The sequence below is a fragment of the Paralichthys olivaceus genome, chromosome 15 (assembly GCF_024713975.1).
Source record: "Paralichthys olivaceus isolate ysfri-2021 chromosome 15, ASM2471397v2, whole genome shotgun sequence".
Classification (NCBI taxonomy): Eukaryota; Metazoa; Chordata; class Actinopteri; order Pleuronectiformes; family Paralichthyidae; genus Paralichthys; species Paralichthys olivaceus.
The window spans coordinates 11265101-11285443 of record NC_091107.1 but is presented as its reverse complement, the minus strand read 5'-3'; the positions used below and the strand labels follow the sequence as shown (position 1 = coordinate 11285443).

The 20343-nt window shown below is 42.3% G+C and overlaps 2 protein-coding genes across 2 annotated transcripts; both read left to right on the top strand.

Moving 5' to 3' along the window:
- The first annotated feature begins 665 nt into the window (after positions 1-665).
- tbl2 (transducin beta like 2) lies at positions 666-4335 on the top strand. The gene is made up of 7 exons (XM_020111733.2): positions 666-941; positions 1797-1921; positions 2252-2436; positions 2559-2710; positions 2886-3012; positions 3169-3321; positions 3697-4335. Exons 1-7 carry the CDS (start codon positions 815-817, stop codon positions 4154-4156), a joined length of 1329 nt encoding a protein of 442 aa, XP_019967292.2. The 5' UTR covers positions 666-814; the 3' UTR covers positions 4157-4335.
- Positions 4336-4877: 542 nt separating this feature from the next.
- Positions 4878-18386, top strand: mybbp1a (MYB binding protein (P160) 1a). The gene is made up of 27 exons (XM_020085983.2): positions 4878-5121; positions 5489-5584; positions 6004-6087; positions 6172-6246; positions 6414-6521; positions 6672-6862; positions 6986-7156; positions 7492-7609; positions 8116-8405; positions 8505-8615; positions 8703-8828; positions 9110-9316; positions 9430-9538; positions 9732-9825; positions 10209-10369; positions 10533-10652; positions 10738-10896; positions 11177-11350; positions 11479-11636; positions 11955-12089; positions 12454-12544; positions 13698-13829; positions 13939-14007; positions 15126-15239; positions 16849-16950; positions 17043-17167; positions 17792-18386. The coding sequence occupies exons 1-27, from the start codon at positions 4945-4947 to the stop codon at positions 18144-18146; spliced, it is 3852 nt and encodes a 1283-aa protein (XP_019941542.2). The 5' UTR covers positions 4878-4944; the 3' UTR covers positions 18147-18386.
- Positions 18387-20343: the final 1957 nt, after the last annotated feature.

Sequence of the window (20343 nt, the reverse complement as noted above, 5' to 3'; positions counted from 1 at the left end):
TTATCACATCTTTTGAATTGGAGCCCTTATCTACAGGTAATTCTCACTGATGATGCAGGGATCTTTGTCATATCTTATGACTTATTTGCACAATAAGGTGAAGAATTTTGTCAAGCAAACATGGTGGTTAACTGATTGATGTCAACTATTGAATGAGTTATTTATTTTCCCTTCTGAGTAAAATTCTCCCCTTGTAGAAAGTGGATAGTATCTGATGCAGTTTTTGATGGATAGATTTTGAAACAATAAAAACTGAATTTTGAACATGGATGATCCAACAAGAACACACTGGTGGTGGAAACCTTTCAAGGTCCTATATTGTTATCCTCCAATGTGACCAATGGAAAAGGCTCCAGACCAAGGTCTGATGCTTGTGTAGCTGTTTTATTCATATTCAGTCTTTTTAAACAGGCTGACAATCCATCTGAAAACATTAGTACTCCACAATTTTCTGTCATTTTTAGTGTACACATTTTTATTTACATCCACATTTTACTTTAACGGATATTTATGAGTTTGTGCAATTTGGTGCAGATCCAAATACATACAAAAATGATGAGCCATGGAGGTACAAGTGGCATTTTAGTTTTCATTGCATCTAAAAATTAGTTAAGCCAAAGGTTTAACCTCAAAACACCTTTTCATGATCCAGTCCTGTAGGGGGCGGTCATCTCTGTGTTACTGCAGAAGGAAATAAAACGAAGAAGCTGTGTGCGCATGCGCCTTCGTGTGTCACAGGCACTCAGTGGTTGGTAGCAGGGCTGAAGCTACCTTAGCTGATAGCGGTGAGAGGTACGTGGCAGAAGCTCTGGACATGGAGGTGTCTGCTCTGGTCGCCCTGACCTTGTTGCTGGGGGCTCTGGTGGTGCTGGTGGCGCTGGCGGTGGGCAAGCGGAAGGAGGAGATACGAGAGGAAGCGGAGCAGGCGGCGGAGTTTGCCGGTAAGACCCGCGATCGGACGGGCTAACGAAACTGTAGCTAGCCCCCGGAGCGGTGAGTCACTGACCCGCTCACCATCACTGCCCGGCGCTCCCGCACGTTTCTGCGGCTGCAGTCACTCACAAGCACCGTGGACGGACAGTCAGTGATGGGAGTGTGTCTGTGATTCATTCACAAAGCGACACACACCACCAACGAAAAGCAAAAGCAACTTTGGAGACTGTCAAGTGTCGTCCAGTGAACACATGTTGCACCGACTGACCAATGGGGTGACAGCTTTATGGCCATTCATTGTCTACTGATTGTGTTAATAAGGAGAAACCTGAACTAAATACAAAACCAAACTACAGAACAAGACAAGGAGCAAAGAACGAGGAGAAGAAACCAGAGAAAGTTCAACTATTTTTATCGGTGCACATTTTGTCCGCTGTACGTGTTTGGTATCAATTACAGACACACATAAATCAGTGGGTTAATTTTAATGATTAAGATGTCATACTTTATACTTTATATTATATTTTATGAAAAGAAAAAGGTAGAAAGCAAAATTGTGTAATTCTAAATCAGAACTTTGCCCCTTTGACAGATAGCCAGAGGTGTCCGCGAGCTGTGAGATCTCTTGCAGTTGAGATACAAAAATCCTTGCCAAGTGAAGGGTCCAAAGTTTTTACATGCTACAATAACAGTATTTCTTCCTGATTTTTAACTTGGAATATAAATGGTGAAAGGAACACAAGTTTCAACCCATACTTCTGGATTAGCAGTAAAATGTGAAGCTTTGTTTGTTTTCCGTCAGTTTCCATGGTCATCTGGTATCATGAATGACTGTGTTCATCAGTACCTTGTTTGTCTTTCAGCTGAAGCCAGTGTTGTGAAAGGCGCTGCACCCAAGAAACAGAAGCAGGAGAAGCAGCAGCGTAGTCGTAAGGATAAAGCCACACAGCACACTTTCAGCCATCCGCTGTTGGCTTCCTCACTGAAGGTAAACTGCATCTCTCACTGATACACACACTACACACATACACACACACACACTGTAAGAGCCTTTGAGGACAATAACAACACGACAGAGATCCAAAAGGTTCCTGTTTTCTATTGTGTTTTGTCATTGACATAAATGGGGTAGACACAATTTTAGAAATATCAAACACTTTAATCAAAATAGGGCTGCACAGGGCTTCACCAGTGTTATCGAGATGGACTCAATTAACTGGCAACTAAGTGTATGGGTGATGGTGACGGTGACCCATTTTTTTGCATCTTTATCTTTCTTCATCTTTGAGCATATGTGTGTTTGTCCCTTTCTTTTCAGGCCCACAGTGGGAATGTGACGTGCCTTGATTTCAGCAGTAATGGCAAATATCTGGCTTCCTGCGCTGATGACCGAACTGTGCGGATTTGGAGCACCAAAGACTTCCTGGACCGGGAACACAAGTGTCTGAGAGCCAATGTGGAGCTGGATCATGCCACACTGGTCCGCTTCAGCCCGGACTCCAGGTCTCACTCTCTGAATAAACCCGTTGATGTAGATTTCCAGAGTATAATTCTGCCATCGGTTCATCTGGAGGTAATGTTAGGATACAGGCACATGATTAACTCCACTCCCTCTGACAATGTAGAGCGTTCATCACCTGGTTGGCCAATGGAGATGCAATTAGAATCTTCAAAATGATCAAGAAGGATGACGGCACTTTAAGTTTCAAAGCTGCGCCTGAGGACTTCCCACAGAAACACAAGGCCCCCATCCTCAACATTGGCATCGCAGAGACAGGTACAGAACACATCAAATGTCCCGCATGAGTTTGTAGTTTTTCTTTTTGCATATTATTTCTGCTTTAAGCCAGTAATGAACAAAGATACCAAGGGCATTTCTGTTTTGTTTTTAGTGTAGACACTCTTTGCCCAGATGAATCTGCCAGGCGACATGTAAACATTACTCTGTGCAGGCAAGTTCATTATGAGCGCTTCCACTGACACCAGCATCCACATCTGGGACCTGAAAGGAGAGGTACTGGCCTCTATCAACACTAACCAGATAACCAATTCCTATGCTGCCATCTCCCCATGTGGCAGGTAAGTCCCACCCCCCTCCATCACCTCAAACCTTCCACTCAAAGATCCATTAGGGAGCTATAGAGTATGACACTTATTCACCCACAACAAGAGAAAAACCCTGTATGTGACTTTGGCAGAGATGTGATTGTTTGTGTCATTCATCTCTGTGCTCAGGTTTGTTGCATCATGTGGCTTCACCCCTGACGTGAAGGTGTGGGAGGTTTGCTTCGGGAAAGGAGGAGAGTTCAAAGAGGTGGCTCGAGCCTTCGACCTGAAGGGTCACTCTGCCGGAGTTCACGCTTTTGCCTTTTCCAATGACTCACACAGGTAAGAAAAGCTTTTTGATTGAAACTAAGTCACATCCACTACTATGCTGCTGCAATTTGTACACTTGCTGCTTGCTACTTTAGAGTTATCAAGCCCCTGAAATAAAGAGAACTTTGAAAAAGACATTGTTGGACGGGCAGAAACTAAAACTTTGAGAAACAATGACACTGTCACCTGGATTTGTTGCTTAATTGGGTCTCATCACTCTCATTACTCTTGACTGCAAATCATCAGTAACAGTCAACCTTGTCTCAGAAATAATTTCATGGTCTTTTAACTATTGCTGTTTCCAGTTCAACTTAGCAACCAACTGTCTATTCTTTTTAAAATGCAGTGTCACCAATTTTGCCTTTCTTTATCATTTCTTTTAATCAGAATGGTGACTGTCTCTAAAGACGGCACATGGAAGCTGTGGAACACAAATGTGGAGTACAAAAAGCAGCAGGATCCCTACCTCCTGAAGACGGTCTCCTGTGTGTCATCTGAAGGGAGCCTTGCGGCCTTGTCTCCAGACGGCCGGGTTGTGGCTATCAGTGACGGCTGTAACTTGGCATTGTACGACGCTGCCAGCGGCAAGTTGGAGGAGGAAATGCAGGGCGTCCACAGCGTGCCGATCAACGACCTTAGATTTGACATTAACGGACGCTTCTTGGTGTGCAGCGGCGACAAGGCCATCCGAGTGTTTCACAACGCCCCGGGTTACCGGGCGGCCATCAGAGACATGCAGGACATGCTGAAGAAAGCCCAGAATGAAGCCATGAAGCAGAGACTACAGCAACAGATAAAGGAGGCTCAGAGTGCGCTGGACACTGTGCTGGCTGCTCCTGTCGAGTGAAAGATCCTAAACAAACCACACTCTGAAACTTTCTGAATCGGACTGCTGATTTATTTTTGTTGATTATTTTTATTTTGCTGCAGCTCTAATTCCCCCTGATCTGTTCTGGGAATAAAGGAATGTGCATGCAGTTTTGATAAAGAATATCTTTTTAAGGAAAAATAAAATGGTTTGAGTTATTTTTCTTTGCTCTTTAATGTTTTGTGTTATGATTTCTCTTTAGAAAAGTCCCCCTACACTCCAATTTCTTAATATTAAACCTCAATTTGTGACATGCATGTACAAGATGATTCATTTTACTTAACACAGCCTCAACCACACCTCACATATTGTACCAAAAGTTCATGTTCATGGAACATTAGGAAATCCTTTCTGTGAACGAATGTTTACATACCCTTCAGTTAGTTTGCTTGGTATTCACATTTGAGAAGCTGCAACCAGAGATTTTAGACAAAGCTCAACTAAATTAATTAGTCATCATTTAATAATTGTTTAAATTTTAATTTGGTTTCTTCTTCATTGTAAGGAAAATAACATTTATGAATAGTAAAACTATTTATGGATTATTATTATACACCATAAATTATATTATATAATAATTATTATGTTATATCAGCCTTTATATCTAAGTGTAGAACTTATATTTGAATGTTTCATTAAAGTTTTTGATGGCTGTAAAAAAAAAAAACCCGGAAGGGGATGGTGTTGAACCGGAAGCAGTAGCTACCCAGTCAGGCACGTGGTTCCTGCTGCAGCAGCATGAGCTGGTAGTGGTGTTGACTGAGCTGATGTCTGCAGAGATGGTGGAGCTCTCCGTGAAATCCGCGGAGCCGGTCCGAGTTGCCGGGATCCTGCAGCAGAACCGGGTCTTCCTCGACTTCTTCTGGGACCTGGCCAAACCGGATCAGGAGGTGCGGCTGAAGGCGGTGGAAAACCTGATCCAGTACCTGAAGACCAACAACAAGGTGAAGCAGAGCTGATCACTGTCACTGTTCAAAACCCAGCGTGGCTCTGCCGCTGGACCACTGCTGCTGAATCACTGGGAGAGAAGCAGGACTGTTTGTTATCACAGTAATCATGTCAGATAGTATTCGTTATGTGAAAATAACACAATACCTCAAAGACACTCTATCAAGTGAATATCCTGTTTTCAAGCAAACGTGCATAAGAAGTAAAAGTACTCCTCAGTATGAGGCCGTTTGGTCAATACTACATTATTATACTATGATTCATTAAAAGAATGTGGTGTCTGGTTGAGATGGAGCTCATTTTTACAGCCTTATAAGTTGTCACAGCAGTTGATCATGGAGTGGTGCTCTGTGTTTCCTACAGGCTGATGAATTGGAATACACCTTCAAACGGCTGGTGGATGGACTGGGGCACACACGAGAGACTGCAAGACCTGGATTCAGCCTGGCTCTGGGACATGTGAGTGGAGACCAGCACTAGTTTCACCTAACTGTCCATGTGGGACATTATAATACAACTCAAAGGTCAATTTGCAAGTTTTTCAAGAGCTCTCAAATAACGTTTCCGTTTGTCTTGACCACAGCTGAACGAGAGCTGTTCAAAACTGAAGTGGATCTTCAGTTGAGATTACTTTGACTGTCACTCATGCTTTTCTAATACTGATAAATATTAGATATAAATATAGTCAGTGACACAAGTCAACCGTGAGAATGAAACTTCAGCTCCATATTCATCGCATAGACATAAGTGTTATCAGTTTCTGATCATTTATAAGCATTTAACCAAAGATGTTCAACCAACTTTTCTAGTTTCCTTTCAAAAATTGTATTTTTAGATGAGTGCGTTACTTTAGTTTGACATAAGTTTGTGTTTTTCAGGTCTTGAGTGCGTTTGAGGACGTCTCTCTGCAGAGTGTCCTCGACAGAGTCAAAGAAAAGCACAATTTGCAGACAGTGAAGAAGGTGAGTGTTCTGTGTTTTCTCCTTCAGCTGCGGCAGATTCGCAAGTGAGATCTTTGCCTTTCAACGTTTTCTTGTGTTTTTCAGAAACTTGTCAGAAATGCTATGTTTGGAAACTTGTTTGGCGTCCTCGCCCTTCATCAGTCCAGTCGCCTCTCTAAAGTAAGTAGTGTCACCAACACAAATGTGTCTTTATTGTTCAATGGTGAGGTGCGACAGCTAAACTCAGAACATAGTTGATGTTTTAAATTGTAAAAAATGATGATGGCCAATGTGAGCAAGTTGAATTGTGGGTAAAGTAGGCTCAAGTCAAATGTGTGTCTCTGCAGGAGCCGCAGGTGGTGCTGGGTTGTGTTCAGCTCCTCCAGAGCCTCAGTCAGCACAGACAACACTTGAAGGACCTGCCCAATAAAACCATGATGGACATCCTCAATGAGGTGACTCATCCAAGTTACACTCTCATTCATACAGGGGCCATATAACACATATCCACACATAATGCATGAGGAGTTTTAACACTGAGCATCACTTTGAAACATGTGACAGATTGCTTTGTTTCTAAAAGCCTGTGTGATCCTGTCTGTCAGATCCCAGAGGAGGTTTTTGAGGAGGTCCTGTTGAGCACTCTGCAAACTGACCTGGCCTCAGCCTTCAGCACCCCGGAGCAGATGCAGCTGCTGCTGGTGGCGCTGCAGCGCTTCCCACAAACACTCAAACCCAAGAAACTCAAGAAGCTGCTGGGCTCGTCGACCATCATCAACGCTGCCAACATCCCAAAGTAAGAGCACTGTCATCAGCTTAACCTGGTCTCTTTTTAGGTTGCTGTTCCCTGCCCCTCTGTCACACACACCCACCCACAATTATTCTAAACATCTAAGCAGTATGTGATGTTCTCTGGCAGGCTGACAGAGGTGTTAAAGACGGCGGCCCGCTCGGTGAAGAAGGAGTGCATCCTCCCAGGAGTGGTCCTGGACCTCCTGAAGCTCTCACTGAAGGAGGACAGCTTCCAGCTCTTCTGGAGTAAAGCCATCGTCGAGGGCATGTTGAAGGAGCAGCAGCAGGGACCGACTCAGTGAGTCCTCACAGGAAGAAATGCGATCAGAGAGGGAAAGCAACAGGAGGGGAAAAAATCTTAATTTTAACAGAACTAATTCTGTTACCAAAAGAAATCTAGTAATTCAGGTTCAACATGGCAGGATCTTAAAATATCTTACAAGGCACTGACATTAGTTTGATTGTGGTGGTTGAGAAAACTAACGCATCACTCCAAAATCCCCTGTCAGTGTCCTACTGCCTTTAAAGCATCAGTTCCATTTTAATTTGCTTTCTATTTCATCCAGTCCTCATTCCTGTGAACAACGTTCTGCTAACTTGTGTTCCTGGTGTCGTCCTCTTTGTTACCTCCAGTTACCTGAGCTTCCGTCTGCTGGGCAGCGCTCTGCCTCTTCTGTCTATGGACCAGCTGAAGGAAGTGTTGTCCGGAGAGGTGATGATGCACTATGGAGAACACGTGGTGTCTGCTCAGGTCAGTGGACATGTCTCATTGATTTCATTTAACAGGTTACGCTCTTCAAAACTATATCACTTTAGAAAATACTTTGGGTACAACCGATTTATATAAAACACTGGAACATATAGTGATGTCACTCGAAACATGTAAAAATCAATTTTTGTTATTTGAAAATTAAAGCCATGCCTTGCAGGTTATTCATTGATTGAAGTTTCTATCCATGGAATAGATGTGTTGAATATGACACCTTTATTTTATTTAGCATTTTATTTATTTAGGTTTTGTGGTTATTGGACAAATTCACACCCTCAACTCTCAGTCTTGTTATTTTGATTATATTTCAGTACTATATTAACTTGATATGTACTTTTTTAAATTGGTTATTGTCCTGTTGCAGATTGTTCAGTGTTATCTTTGCTCTCTATATAGGCATTAAGAAGTGATTGTTAAGGTACTTAAGCTGGAGTACCTGCACATTAACATTTGACCAATAGAAATCTCTTTTTTTTGTAATTTCTCAGAAACCCGACCGCTTCAAACTGGCTCCAGAGATGGACGCCTACGTGTCGGACTTCTTGCAGGGCTGTCAGGACTCGGACAAACAGCTGGTGGTGATGGTGGCCTTCTCCTCGCTGACCAACCAGGGTTACCCCGTGGTGCCGTCAGTGTGGAAGGTGGTGCAGCACCTCCAGCCTGCAGCTCTGCAGAGTTATGTGGACTGGCTGAAGAACATGTTCATACAGCCTCAGCTTGACAAGCTGCTGGACTTCAGCACTCGCAAGCAGAAAGACAACAAGGAAGCACGGGAACAGTGAGTGTCTATGACAGTTTTAAAATCTGTACATGTCAAGTCTGGTGATGGAGATGGAGGCATAAAACCAGGAAGTAACTGTTCATTTTTCCTCCTCAGGAAAGAGGAGCCCATAGTCCGCCTGAGGAAGTGGATTGTTTCTCGACTCACCTCCATTATTGACAACCACCATGTGAAGAAGCAGGAGGATCTCATCATGGATGTGGCCAGGTGAGACATGCTTCTAATGGAGAAATGTGAACGTTTCTGTGCTTGATGAATAATCATTTTCTTAATGTTGTGGTTATTTTCTTCCAGGTTCGTCTTCTTCCACGCATTCTTCAGCACCAAGAAAGCTACAGCTGACGTCGCAGAGACGAAGATGAAGCTCTCCGTACCAGTTGATGACAAAACCAGAGCGGTGCTCGTCAGTTCTTTCTTTGGGTGAGACAAGAAATCATCTCTGCTGCTCTGAGGAAGCTGTCTCTTTATTCCTCTGTCTTTGTTAAAGAAGAGGTGTGGCAGATATTGGGGGGGGGGGGGTCCAGCTGTCACAAGAGGATACAACACGTAGTTAACGTTTTACTTTATTGAAAGCGCAATGGTTTCAAATTCAGAATGTAGAAAAACAGGAAATAAGTCCATTGTCCAAAGACCACAATGCTGTTCATGTCATGACCTCTCACCTCTGTGCATCACTATTTTTCTGTCCGTCCACCATCCAGTCTTCTCCTGTCCATGCACCACCTGCCACTCGCTGACGACTCAGCCGAAGGCGCGGCCGTCAACCAAAAGCGAGCGCTGGGTGTGACAGCTGATGGCACCATGTGGATCTACCACCTGGTGCAGTACGCCCAAGTCCTGCTTAGCCTGCCAAAATCCATTCAGAGCAGCAAACCTTTCAGCCCTGAGCAGAGACAGGCCTGGGACAGGTAGGATGAGAAAATCTCCTCGGATCCTGTTGTACTCTGTGATCCAACAGCAGCACTTCACCAAGATAATGATACAGTTTAACTCTTCTCTTCTTCTACACGTCTTCTTTCAGCATGCTGGAGTCAGTGGCGACCCTGAAGAAGAAAGCAAAGAAAGGCCAATCAACCGAGAGCCGCGCCTTCCAGCAGCTCTTCCTATTGGTCGGCATGCACCTTTTCAAGGTACAACATCCAGTCACAGCCAGGATACATTCATGATGTTGTTTTTGGGTTATTGCACCTTGTTGTTTCCTTAAAAAATACTGCTGTTTAATTCCATTTTGCTGACACAAAATCTGAGCATTGTTGGTAAATTAGAGGAATAAGGGAAAAATATTCATCTTGACTCTAAACACTAAATATATTTCCTCTGAAGGCGCCTGAGGAGCTGCTGGACATCATGAAGGACCTGCAGAGCTGCGTGGACAAAGCCCAGGAGAAGAAATCCAAGAAGAAAAAGAAGAAACAAGGTGAAGCCTCAACTCATACCATTATTTAATTTCCCACATGGAAGCAATGGTTCAATATTTACATATATACAGTTTATCGCTTTCGTGCAAAGAGTTAAATTAGAAGATGTGACACCACTCATGTGTTTGCATGTTTAACATGATTTTGGTATAAAGACTTAAAACAGCAGGAAACAGAAAGCAGGGATTTGCTAAATATATAGATATACAGTGCAGACTTACGCTGTATCTGCAGGATGTGCAACTGTCAAATACATTTTGCCTCATCAACTGTTTAAGATGTTTATATGTCAGATCTTGTTTTTACGGCTTGTTCTTCTGAACCCAAGTGGTCAAAGAAATCTGTTAATGCTTCTTTAACGTGTTAACCTTCCCTGCTGCAGCCACAGAGGAGGAGCAGGAGCCTGAATGGGTGGAGGTGATGGTGGACATCTTGTTGTCCCTGCTGTCCCAGCCGAGCCGCCACATCAGACAGGTCTGCAAAACCGTCTTCACCTCCATCTGCCCCCACGTTAACGCAGCAGCCCTCACTGCCATCTTAGACGTAAGTAACGCGCACACGGTCTTTCAATGTCAAATGGTGAAGAAAGAAGAAAGTTGTCTATAGATCAGTGACGGCTGACATCTTTGGTTGCCATGGAGATGGTTTTGTTGCTATCGTGTCACTGGCAGCTTTGTGTTTGATTGTATTTTTGGGCTTTGTGTAGGTTTTAGACCCAGAGAAGGAGGAGGAGGACGGTGCTGTGGTTGTCACTGATGACAACACCAAAACCCAGAAGAAGAAACCAGATGAGGAAGATGAGGAGGAAGAGGAGGAAGAAATGGAGGTCAGTTCTACTCTCATGTGATTAATAAAATAATCTTATCATCGCATGTCAACTTTTCTAAAATGCGTTGTTATTACTGTGCCAGGACGAGTCATCAGAAGAAGATGATGATGAATCTGACAAGGATGATGAAGCAATGGAGGAAGAGGAGGAGGAGGAGGAAGAAGAGGAGGAAATGGAAGCAGAGGTGGACCAAAATTTCCGTTTGGAGTTGATGAAGGTGTTGCAGCAGCAGAACGCTCTGGTGGGTTCACAGGCTTTCATCATGATTGTTTTTGAATATATTTTGACTTAAAGGAAATGGGTTTTATGACCGATAGCGCAGCCAACCACCAGGGGGCAAAAAAAGTTTGGCTTAACTATTGGGGAGCTGCCATGTTGTCCATCTTTACATACAGTCTTTGAGCTGGAGACCTTTATTTATTTATGTCCGTGTCTCTAGAGACATTTAAAATGAGGAAAACAGTGATCAAACCACTTCAGACTCGACAGCAGAGCTGGTTTGTAACCTCGTGTCTGTTCAGGCCACAGAGGAGGACGCCAGCAGTGACGAAGACCTGGATGATGACGCCATGATGAAGCTGGATAAAGGCCTGGCAGCGCTGTTCTCAGAGCAGAAGAAGAAGGCCCAGGCCAAGAAGGATGAAAAGACAAAACTGCACAAAGAGAAGATGCTGGTCCGGGACTTTAAGATCAAGGTACGTTATCCTCAGTGTGGGGTCTTTTCAAATATTTTGAAAATCTAATAGTAATCTAATAATCTGAATCTCATAAAATACACTTTCCACCAACCTCAAATCTTTGTCCTTTTGTTTTTATGGTGCAGGTGTTGGACCTCATTGAGGTTTTCGTGGCGCGGCAGGCCGGCAGTCCTCTGGTGTTGGGTTTGGTGGAGCCTCTGCTCACCCTCATCGACAGAGGGATGAGCTCCGACAGCAACCAGCAGGAGCAGGACTTCCTGCGCCGAGCTGCAGACATCTTCAGGTAACGCTCTCTGACGGTGGACACAGCCTTACATTGGGTTTTAAAATAATCATATCTCTCTTTATGATGTATGACCAAAAAAATACAATGGAGAGGGAACATGTGAAGAAATTGTTGTTTTCCAACATGACCAAGCTGTTGCCCCTTTAAAGTGCAGATTTAAAGTTGTTTAGTAATTTTCGTGTTTTAACGTACAAAGCAACAAGATCTGGTTCTGTCGGACTCAGTTACAGGTTGTGTATCATTTATTGATTCTTACTTTTAATGAATGTATTCAGTTGTTGTTGACCTGTTAGTGTGATTGTTTTCTTCTTGCAGGAACCAGCTGTGTAGGTCCAAGGTTTACTGCAGGACTGCTACTGACAGACAGGGGGAGCTCCATGACCTGCTGGACAAACTGATGACAAAATCCCAGAAACTGTCCGACTCCTCAGTTTGTCTCTACTACTTCAGGTACGAGGAACAATTTCATTTCTAATGAGTAGAGAAGAAAAAAAGGCTACGTTGATAGATAAGATATTAATAATGTTCGTACATGTGCCACATTTAAGCCACTACAGAATTGAAATCAACGATCTCAACTCAACCGTTCCACTCCACACACTTTCTCACTGCTGCGTTCTGAGCTTCTGACTCTGTCACACAGTCGTCATGAGCAGATTGAGTTCATTTATTAGTTGTAGACTTGTTGGAGTTCAGACTTTCCTTAATTCTGTGACATTTATTTGGACTCCAAAGTCTGTTTTCAAGGTCAGGAAAGAAATATCAGTCTGTTGTAAATCCTGTGTCATATTGTGTTGGTGAACTGTGTTTGCAGTGCGTCTCTGTACGTGGTGAAGGTGCTGCGAGGAGCTCCTCCTACTGCTGAGACAGAGCAGCAGACGGATGAGAAGTCTGCGGAAAGCGAAGTACGTTCACCACAAACTAATTCATGTGTCAGTGTGTTTTCCTCCGACCTCAGAATCAGACAAAATGTACAACAATTAGTCAGCGACGTGGAAACTACATTTAAAATGTCAACCTTTGCTTTTAGATCACAACTTAGGTTAGTAGACAGATGGTGTTTAAATATTTCCATGGGAGGCAGTTCAGATTGCAGTTTTATCTATTGTATTATATCCAGCTTTGTTGTTCCTTTACCTCACTGGGTCATTAAGTGGGTTGGTCCTGGATAACTTGCTTTGATTTCAGCTCCTTAAACATGAGTATTTTTGGGATTTTCTCCTTCTGTGGTATTATACTGAGGAAATTTAGGTCTGTGACTGTTGGTGAGACAAAATAGGGAATCTGAGGACGTCACATTGGGGGGGTCTGAAAAGTTGTAATGAAAATGTTTTATGTATTTTATTGATTGAAGTAATCAACTGATTACTTGTTATTCTTATTGTTTTTCCATATAATTTACACAGAATAAGCTCTAGTGTGCAGCTGTCTCCATACATTTCTTAAGTTGGTGCACTCCACTATACAGTTCCAGCAGGATGCCGTTTTTTACAATTTGACGTTAGAAGATGAAGTGGTTTCACAAATAGTTCCAGTTACATAAATGGAAAATTCAATTCATGATTTTAAAAAACACATCTACTTTATGTTTTGTTTTGATTTTGACACATTTCTGAGGTTTCAGCTTCCACCCAGATACAATGGAGGTGAATGGAGATTCTATTTTCCAGAAATACTGCTGTTTAAAACCTCTATTGAATGACGGAGGTGTAACTGAAAGTAATACGACTTTTTTTACAGCAGACATTTTGACTTGTCACCACAGGGAAAGCAACAGTGCCATTGATTAATGGCGAGTCACTCACCAGAACACTGTGATTCATTAAAATCTGCTTCCATTGCACTTTGTTGCATTTTGCTTTTGTCAATACTCTGACTTCTCCAACTCAGTCAAACACAAAATCTTATTTGCAACTTTTTTAAGGCGACATGGAATTCAGACATCATTCATTTCATTATTTACACATTTTCTTTTCCCACTGTAACATGTCAAGAAGACTGCTGTTCCTTTTCGGGACGCTCCGTTCTCACATTTATATTGACATTCATTCATTGCAGCTGAGGTTCATGGGTAACTTGGATGTGGATCGTGTCTCAACCGTCTTCAGGGAAGCTCTGACCTCCTTCATGGGCCGGAGGAAGAGCCCTCTGACAGCTCAGATGTTCACAGACTTGTTCAACAGATTCCCCGTGAGTACAGCGACATGCGTCATTCAGAGAGCAGAATTAAGGTCAGGACACCACGGACACGGAGAGTCTCCGCTCACAGTTACTGATGCAGCTTGTGTGTGGTTTTCAGGTTTTGTGTGTGAATCTGTTGGATACAGCTGTGCAGCACATCACATCTGGAGTCAGACAACATCAGCAGGTAAAGATTTCACTCTTTTCTACAGCAGGAACAGTTGTGTTCTAAAACTCTGAATAGGGAAGAAAGAGTAAGAAAAGCATTTGTCTCATGGTTATATAACATATAAAGTTTACTAGTTGATTGTCAGGGATTTCACTGGCTGGTTGGGCAGAAAAGGAAGCAGGAATAAAGTCTTACGATTATCACTGTTTAGCACAAAGACGTCTTATCTGAAACAAATAATTACAGCATGTAGACTCTGCAGCCTGTAGAGAAAAGGGTTTTCAATGTGTTGAGCAGATGTCAGACTGCGCCGTCCAGCTCACTGAACTGAAACACGACTGCACAGTGGATATTACACATGATCCCCAGCTTCCTGACCCAGAAGAGCGGCTGCTATAACAAATACATCAAAAACTGCTCTGAATCCTTTATAATTTATAAGTTTCCTCGCTGGATATTGGAGAAACAAATGGATTTGAATTACTTCAAATCCTTTTAGTCTTATAGTTTAAACTGATCTACAATTCAACGTTACTATTGAACTCGCTGGACCCGATTCTGACAATTACCGCTGCGACTATCAGTCAGTTCCACACTTCTCACAGGAGATCGAACACGCTCACTAGAGTTAAGTAGAGCAAGAACAGACTTTCAGGGTAAGGAGCGGGAATGAAAGTGGTACCATTCTCTCTACTCCAAGTCAGTGAACCAGCAGATTATTTCGGAAGATGCTATTTTAGGATAAAACATTTGCATAGTGTTGCTTTAAAGTGTAATATTGCTGATGGTCTGTATTTATCATATTGTCCTATTGTTTATGTTTTAATTGTTCTACTTTCCAACTTCTCCAACCTCCTGGAGATATTGGTCTTTTTTTAGCCACTTACTTGCAAAGAGGAGAGAAGTGTACATTTGTTAGATTATTTTTGTCTGCAGATTAATACAGATTTGGTGTTGTAGTATTTACAGCATCAGTACGGTGCATGTGTGATTGAGCCAGAATAGAATTCTGACAAACACATAGGACAACCTCCTCCCTCCACCTCAGCTGATAAATGTATATTCTACGGTTAAATCCTCGCGTGTGTTAGACGTTGTGTTTATGGACGTTGTTTTGTGTGTTTGTGTGTTTTAAGGGCCAGGCTTGTGTGCTGGTTTTGCGGGCGTTGCAGAGCAGGGAGGTGCAGAAGCTTCTGAGCGGAGCTTCACGGACAGAGCTCTGTGTGAAGATTACAGGTCAGCTGGCAGCGGTAAGTCAACACAGCTCCACATCACAGTCATAGACGTACATCACAGGGGTAACAGAGCTGCAGCCAAACACAGGAAGTCTGGAAATAGCATCTACTGTTAAAGATTTTCTGAATTTTCCAGAAGGTTTTAGCAACTCATTGAATGAGGTGGTTTTTAGTCCTATTGTAGTGGAAATAACCTGTAAATACCAAACCTCTGTTAAAGAACATGAACATATTACAACAGATTATAAAAGTACATACATTATACAATTGCCACGTTTCACCTGTCACACAATTTGTTCAAATATATTTAAATAGTTCAAGCTGGTAGTGAGCGCCCTCTGCTGAATATCAAGGCAAACTGCTTCAGCCAGTCTGATCCGCTTCTAGACTGTATATTGAATTTGAGCTTTTCATGACAGTGTGAATATGAACTGTTCACCCCACATTCAAATGAAAAGTGAGAGAACATTGTAAGAACATTACAGTCGTGATTGTTGGGGGGGTGCACTGACCTGGTATCATTAGACTCTGGTTCCACATTATGTCTGTCCATATCTGCCTGATTAAATGTATATCTGTGTGAACATGAGGCTGTATATACCCATCTGTTCAGCAGCTCATACACCAACACCCTTTAGGCTTGCGGGGATTTTAATTATATTGTTTTCAGGCTTTATGAGTTTGCCTCATACAGTGATAAACGATGATTAGAGTCAATACTGCACTGAGTGTCCTCTGTGTGTCCTTGGGACAGAGGAGAGTAAAGCTTAGCATAATTACATGCTTTTGCAATCCTTCACTAAACCAATTCTTCTCTGTGTCGCCTGTGTTCTTTTCCTCCTTGACAAAAAAAAACGGAGCCATCAAAACAGCAGCATTATTTTTCTTTCCAGGGGCTTTTTTCTTTTTCTTTATGTGATGAAAAACATTTTAGTTTTGTGTGACAAAAATACTGGGGTTACACAGTGTTTGTTGTTGTATTTATCAACCACACACCTTGTGGGCAACTAAGGTGGATTAATAAACCAATGCTGAATGATACTAAAGCTAAACTAAGATAAGCTGAGATCACATGTATGACTGAAAGCCTGAACAGCTGCAGAAAATGTCTAGATCAGGCTTAGACTCAATACACGTACATCTTTAGTCACGTTTGCCAAAATGAATGTCAAAATCGTTCTGTCTCTCTTTAAAGGCTAAGCACTGCCTTCCAGTTTAAATGCCTTTTTTATTGTTGAGTGTCCTGTTGGCCGAGGGCTCTAAGATGCTGACGATTTAATTACTGCAACCATCCAAGAGTCCAGCTTGGGACCATTGTTGCATATCATCTCCTCTTTTTCCTCTCTCTTCCTGTCAAATCTCCATTATCTTCTAAATATAAAGTCAGCCATAAAATGGATTTAGTTAGAGGAACATGGAGCAAGTGATATTTTAGTATCAGCAGTAATGAAAACAGAAATAAAAGCGCATAGGTAACTCACTTACAAAGTTAATTAAGTCTAAAAATACAACATCTAATAATATTGAGTCAAGCTGTATAATATCTATAAACTCACAGTGACTGTATCAGTAGTAGGTTCAACATGGATATCAGTCTTACACCAGTGTCGTCCTCTTCTCCCAGAGTCTTCAGCAGCTTGGTCAGACTGAGAGCAAAGTGGTGAGGGAGAAGGTGTTGAAAACCCTGGAGCTCTGTCAGTTCCTCGTCAAGAACGTTCACCAGCAGGTAGGTTGGGCTCCGAGTGTATTCATGACATCACAAGAGAGGGACGTGATCATGTGGTCTGAGTTTCTGCCTCTCCTGCCTGCTCTGTGTAGAAGCTGTCCGTGGACCTGGAGCCCCTTCAAACGGTCCTGCAGGGCCTGACCAGCGCCATCACGTTTAACAAGACCGGCAAGATGGAGGACACCTACTGGGCCGTGATGAAACACTTTGGAGTCATGTGAGTTAATGGAGTTTACGATGGGCGAAACAAAACATTGGACAAAGTGAAAAATCAGTTTTCTTTTATTTGTCTGTGTGCATCAGACTGTTTGGACTAATGGTGCAGTGAGAGGCTTCAGCTCCTGTCAGACTTTGAATTGACTCATTTTGAAAACAAGGATGCATCGATGCTTGTATTGAACGTTCCTCCATCATGTCATCGTGCTTCTTGTCTGCTTTGTCCTGCACACGCTCACTTGTAAAAAGCCAATGAGACACACATGGACAAGAAATGAACATTCTCTGAGAAATCTAGCTTTGGAAATCAGGGGCTTGTTCAATCTCAAAATGTTTTGCACAGTTTGAAACCTTGTGCAATGGGCTTGGAGGTATGTTAGTTAATAATGTTTCAGTGTGTTGTAGTTCTTTCTCAACAATCCAGATATCAGCACACTGTGATAAAACTACAAGTGAGACCAACAGGGAACTGTAGTCTAAAATACATGTCAGAATGATCTCTTTGCACTCACTTGGCTTTTCGAGGGTTATTTTCCACTCATCTACTTCACCTTACCTTTAATTATATCAGTCGTACTTAACGTAGGTCTTACATTTTCATTTATGTTCATGTAAACTTTTGCAGGAAACCCAAAGTGGAAAAAACAAAGCCTGATAAGGAGGCCGACCAACAGCCACTTTCCAAGAAGAAGAAGGGCTTTCTACCTGAAAGTAAAAAGCGTAAAAAGCGCACAGTGCCTGTTTTAGAGCCTGCAGCGGCAGCAGCAGCAGACCAATCAACCCCCGCAGACAAACCAGGGGCAAACAAAGGACAAGCCAAAAAGAAACGCGCCAAGAAAACAAAGCAGAAACGACCAGCCGAAGGAGCAGCGGCGTCTGAGTCCAACCCGGCCAAGAAGAGCAAGACACAGTCAGAGAACAAGATGGCGAAGAAGAAGAAGAAGCCCAAACAGAAGAAAGGGGGAGGAGGGCAACAGTGAAGTGGACACTGTTATTTTTATGGACACAAATTCGTTTTTTGAGAATTTCCTTTATGGCCGTGTCTTCTGTAATTTGTCTGCTGTACACACAGTAATGTCAGCTGCCGCTCTTTGTCCGGCAATATGTAGTTATGTTGCTGTAGGAGATACTGAAAAGTTTTGACATGTGGGAAGTGAATTAGGAAAGTATTATTTTTCTAATGTGTGGCTTTTGATTAAAAATATATATACAACATGTAATTCATTTCTCTTCCCAGAAATCATTCTTGTGCCTCTGCACCAACAGCAGCCAGTGACTGGAGGCTTTATGTTTTTGCATTTTCTCTCAGTAGCATTGTTGTGAACTTGATATCTCAAGAACACCTTGAGGGAATTCTTCAAAATTGGTAGGATGTTCATTTGGAGGTCAAAGGTCAAGGTGACCTCACAAAACCTCGTGAATGTGTGTAATCATAAAAATTCCTTGCAAATTATTTTAAATTAGGCACAAATGTTTACTTAGACGCACGGACTGACTGATTAGATTTGGATGGTTAAAGGACCATGTCAGTGTGAGAACATTGGCTGCTTGAACGTGATATCTCAAGTCGGACTTTAGGGAATCGAGCTGGGCAAACAGCCACTTGGTTATAATTCTAGTTTAAGTTGAAAAGACCAATTGAAGTAAATACTGTGAAAATATTATAGGCACCAAAACTTAAGTGAGGATGCTTCCAAAAATACATCCAGGAATAGTTTATCAGTGAAGTTAATACAAAGAGAAGAGAAAAAGAAAAAAATCGAATCAGTATTTGATGTGACCACCCTCTGCCTTGAAAACAGCACCACTTCTCCTTAACCCTGCACTGTTCTCCACAGTAGTTGGAGACTGACTCACTCCATGTTGTTGAGATCAAGGCTCTGTGGGAGCGGTACCGTCTGTTGCAGGACTCAATGTCCTCCTTGTGGCTGAAGATAACTTCTTAATGACTCAGGCTGCAGAATTAATTTGTGACTGTTCAGAATCCAAACCTCTAAAGTCCCTAAAACTTTTACATAGCACTGTATATTTTGTCTACAACTACTAACCCCATGTGGAGTACAAAGCAAACTTTGAAATTGTCTCTTCTTGTTTGCTTTTGTTTGTCCTCTTGTTTCATTTTTTACTGACAAAGCATCTTGAAAATGTGTTTTGAAAGGTGCTATATAAAGTTAAGTTTATCACAAACTGTTTTCAGATGCATATTAATACACATTTGGTCTAATGTGCAGGACAGTTTATGTGAGGGTACAGTCGCCCAGTCTGAAATGAACATGACATCCAGTATGAGACTCATCGATGTGTTTTCAATGATTTGTGGACATGACTCAATGTGATGTACCTTTATTGATCCTCTGTAGGAGGAATTCAAATTTGAAACAGCAGCACAAGATCGTAGCAGCATAAGGATAAAATGTAATGAGAAATAAAATAAGGTAAGAAACACAATAAGATAAACATGAAATACTATCAGTGTGTACAATTAAAAGTAAGCTTTTCTTGTCATGTGAAATATAAATAGTATGTGATTACACAGATTGTCAATTTAATTCTATTGTCGTACAATACGTTCAAAGCAGACTTTCTGTAGATTTATATTTTTAGACCGTGGGTGTCGTGGCATTGTGCTGGCTGATGCCCCCCCCCCCCCCTCCAAGGAAGATGAGTAAGATCTATCAGGTACCGAGACTTGTTTGTAAGTGTTGGGGTGTGGATTGTAACAAAAATATCGAATATAGCCCAACTTCTCCTCTTCGTGGATGAAACTAAAATATCAGTTGTCAGTGAAGCTGGACCCTTGAACCATTTCTGAAAAATTTCAGGCAAGGAAATATGTACATGAACGAACTGACAGAACTGCAGCGCCATTATATGAAAGTGTAAAATGTCCCAGGCCTCTGCAGAGGATGTGAAGTTGCTTTTGTGCTGTAAACCAAGGTGAGCAATCACAACACAACTCTAATACAACTGTCACAAAAATGATGCAGTGTCCCACAAATGGATTACTGTACGGAACATGAAGCCGTGCAGCTATAAATCTACTACAGTGTCAGGCAAGGCAGCAGCCCCATCTATCAGGAATCTCATCCTGAAGCCCCTCTTCACTGCAGGAACCTTCAGTGGTGGGTGTCAACAGGAACCATCTTACAAGCATGACACATGAAATTTGATGATTGG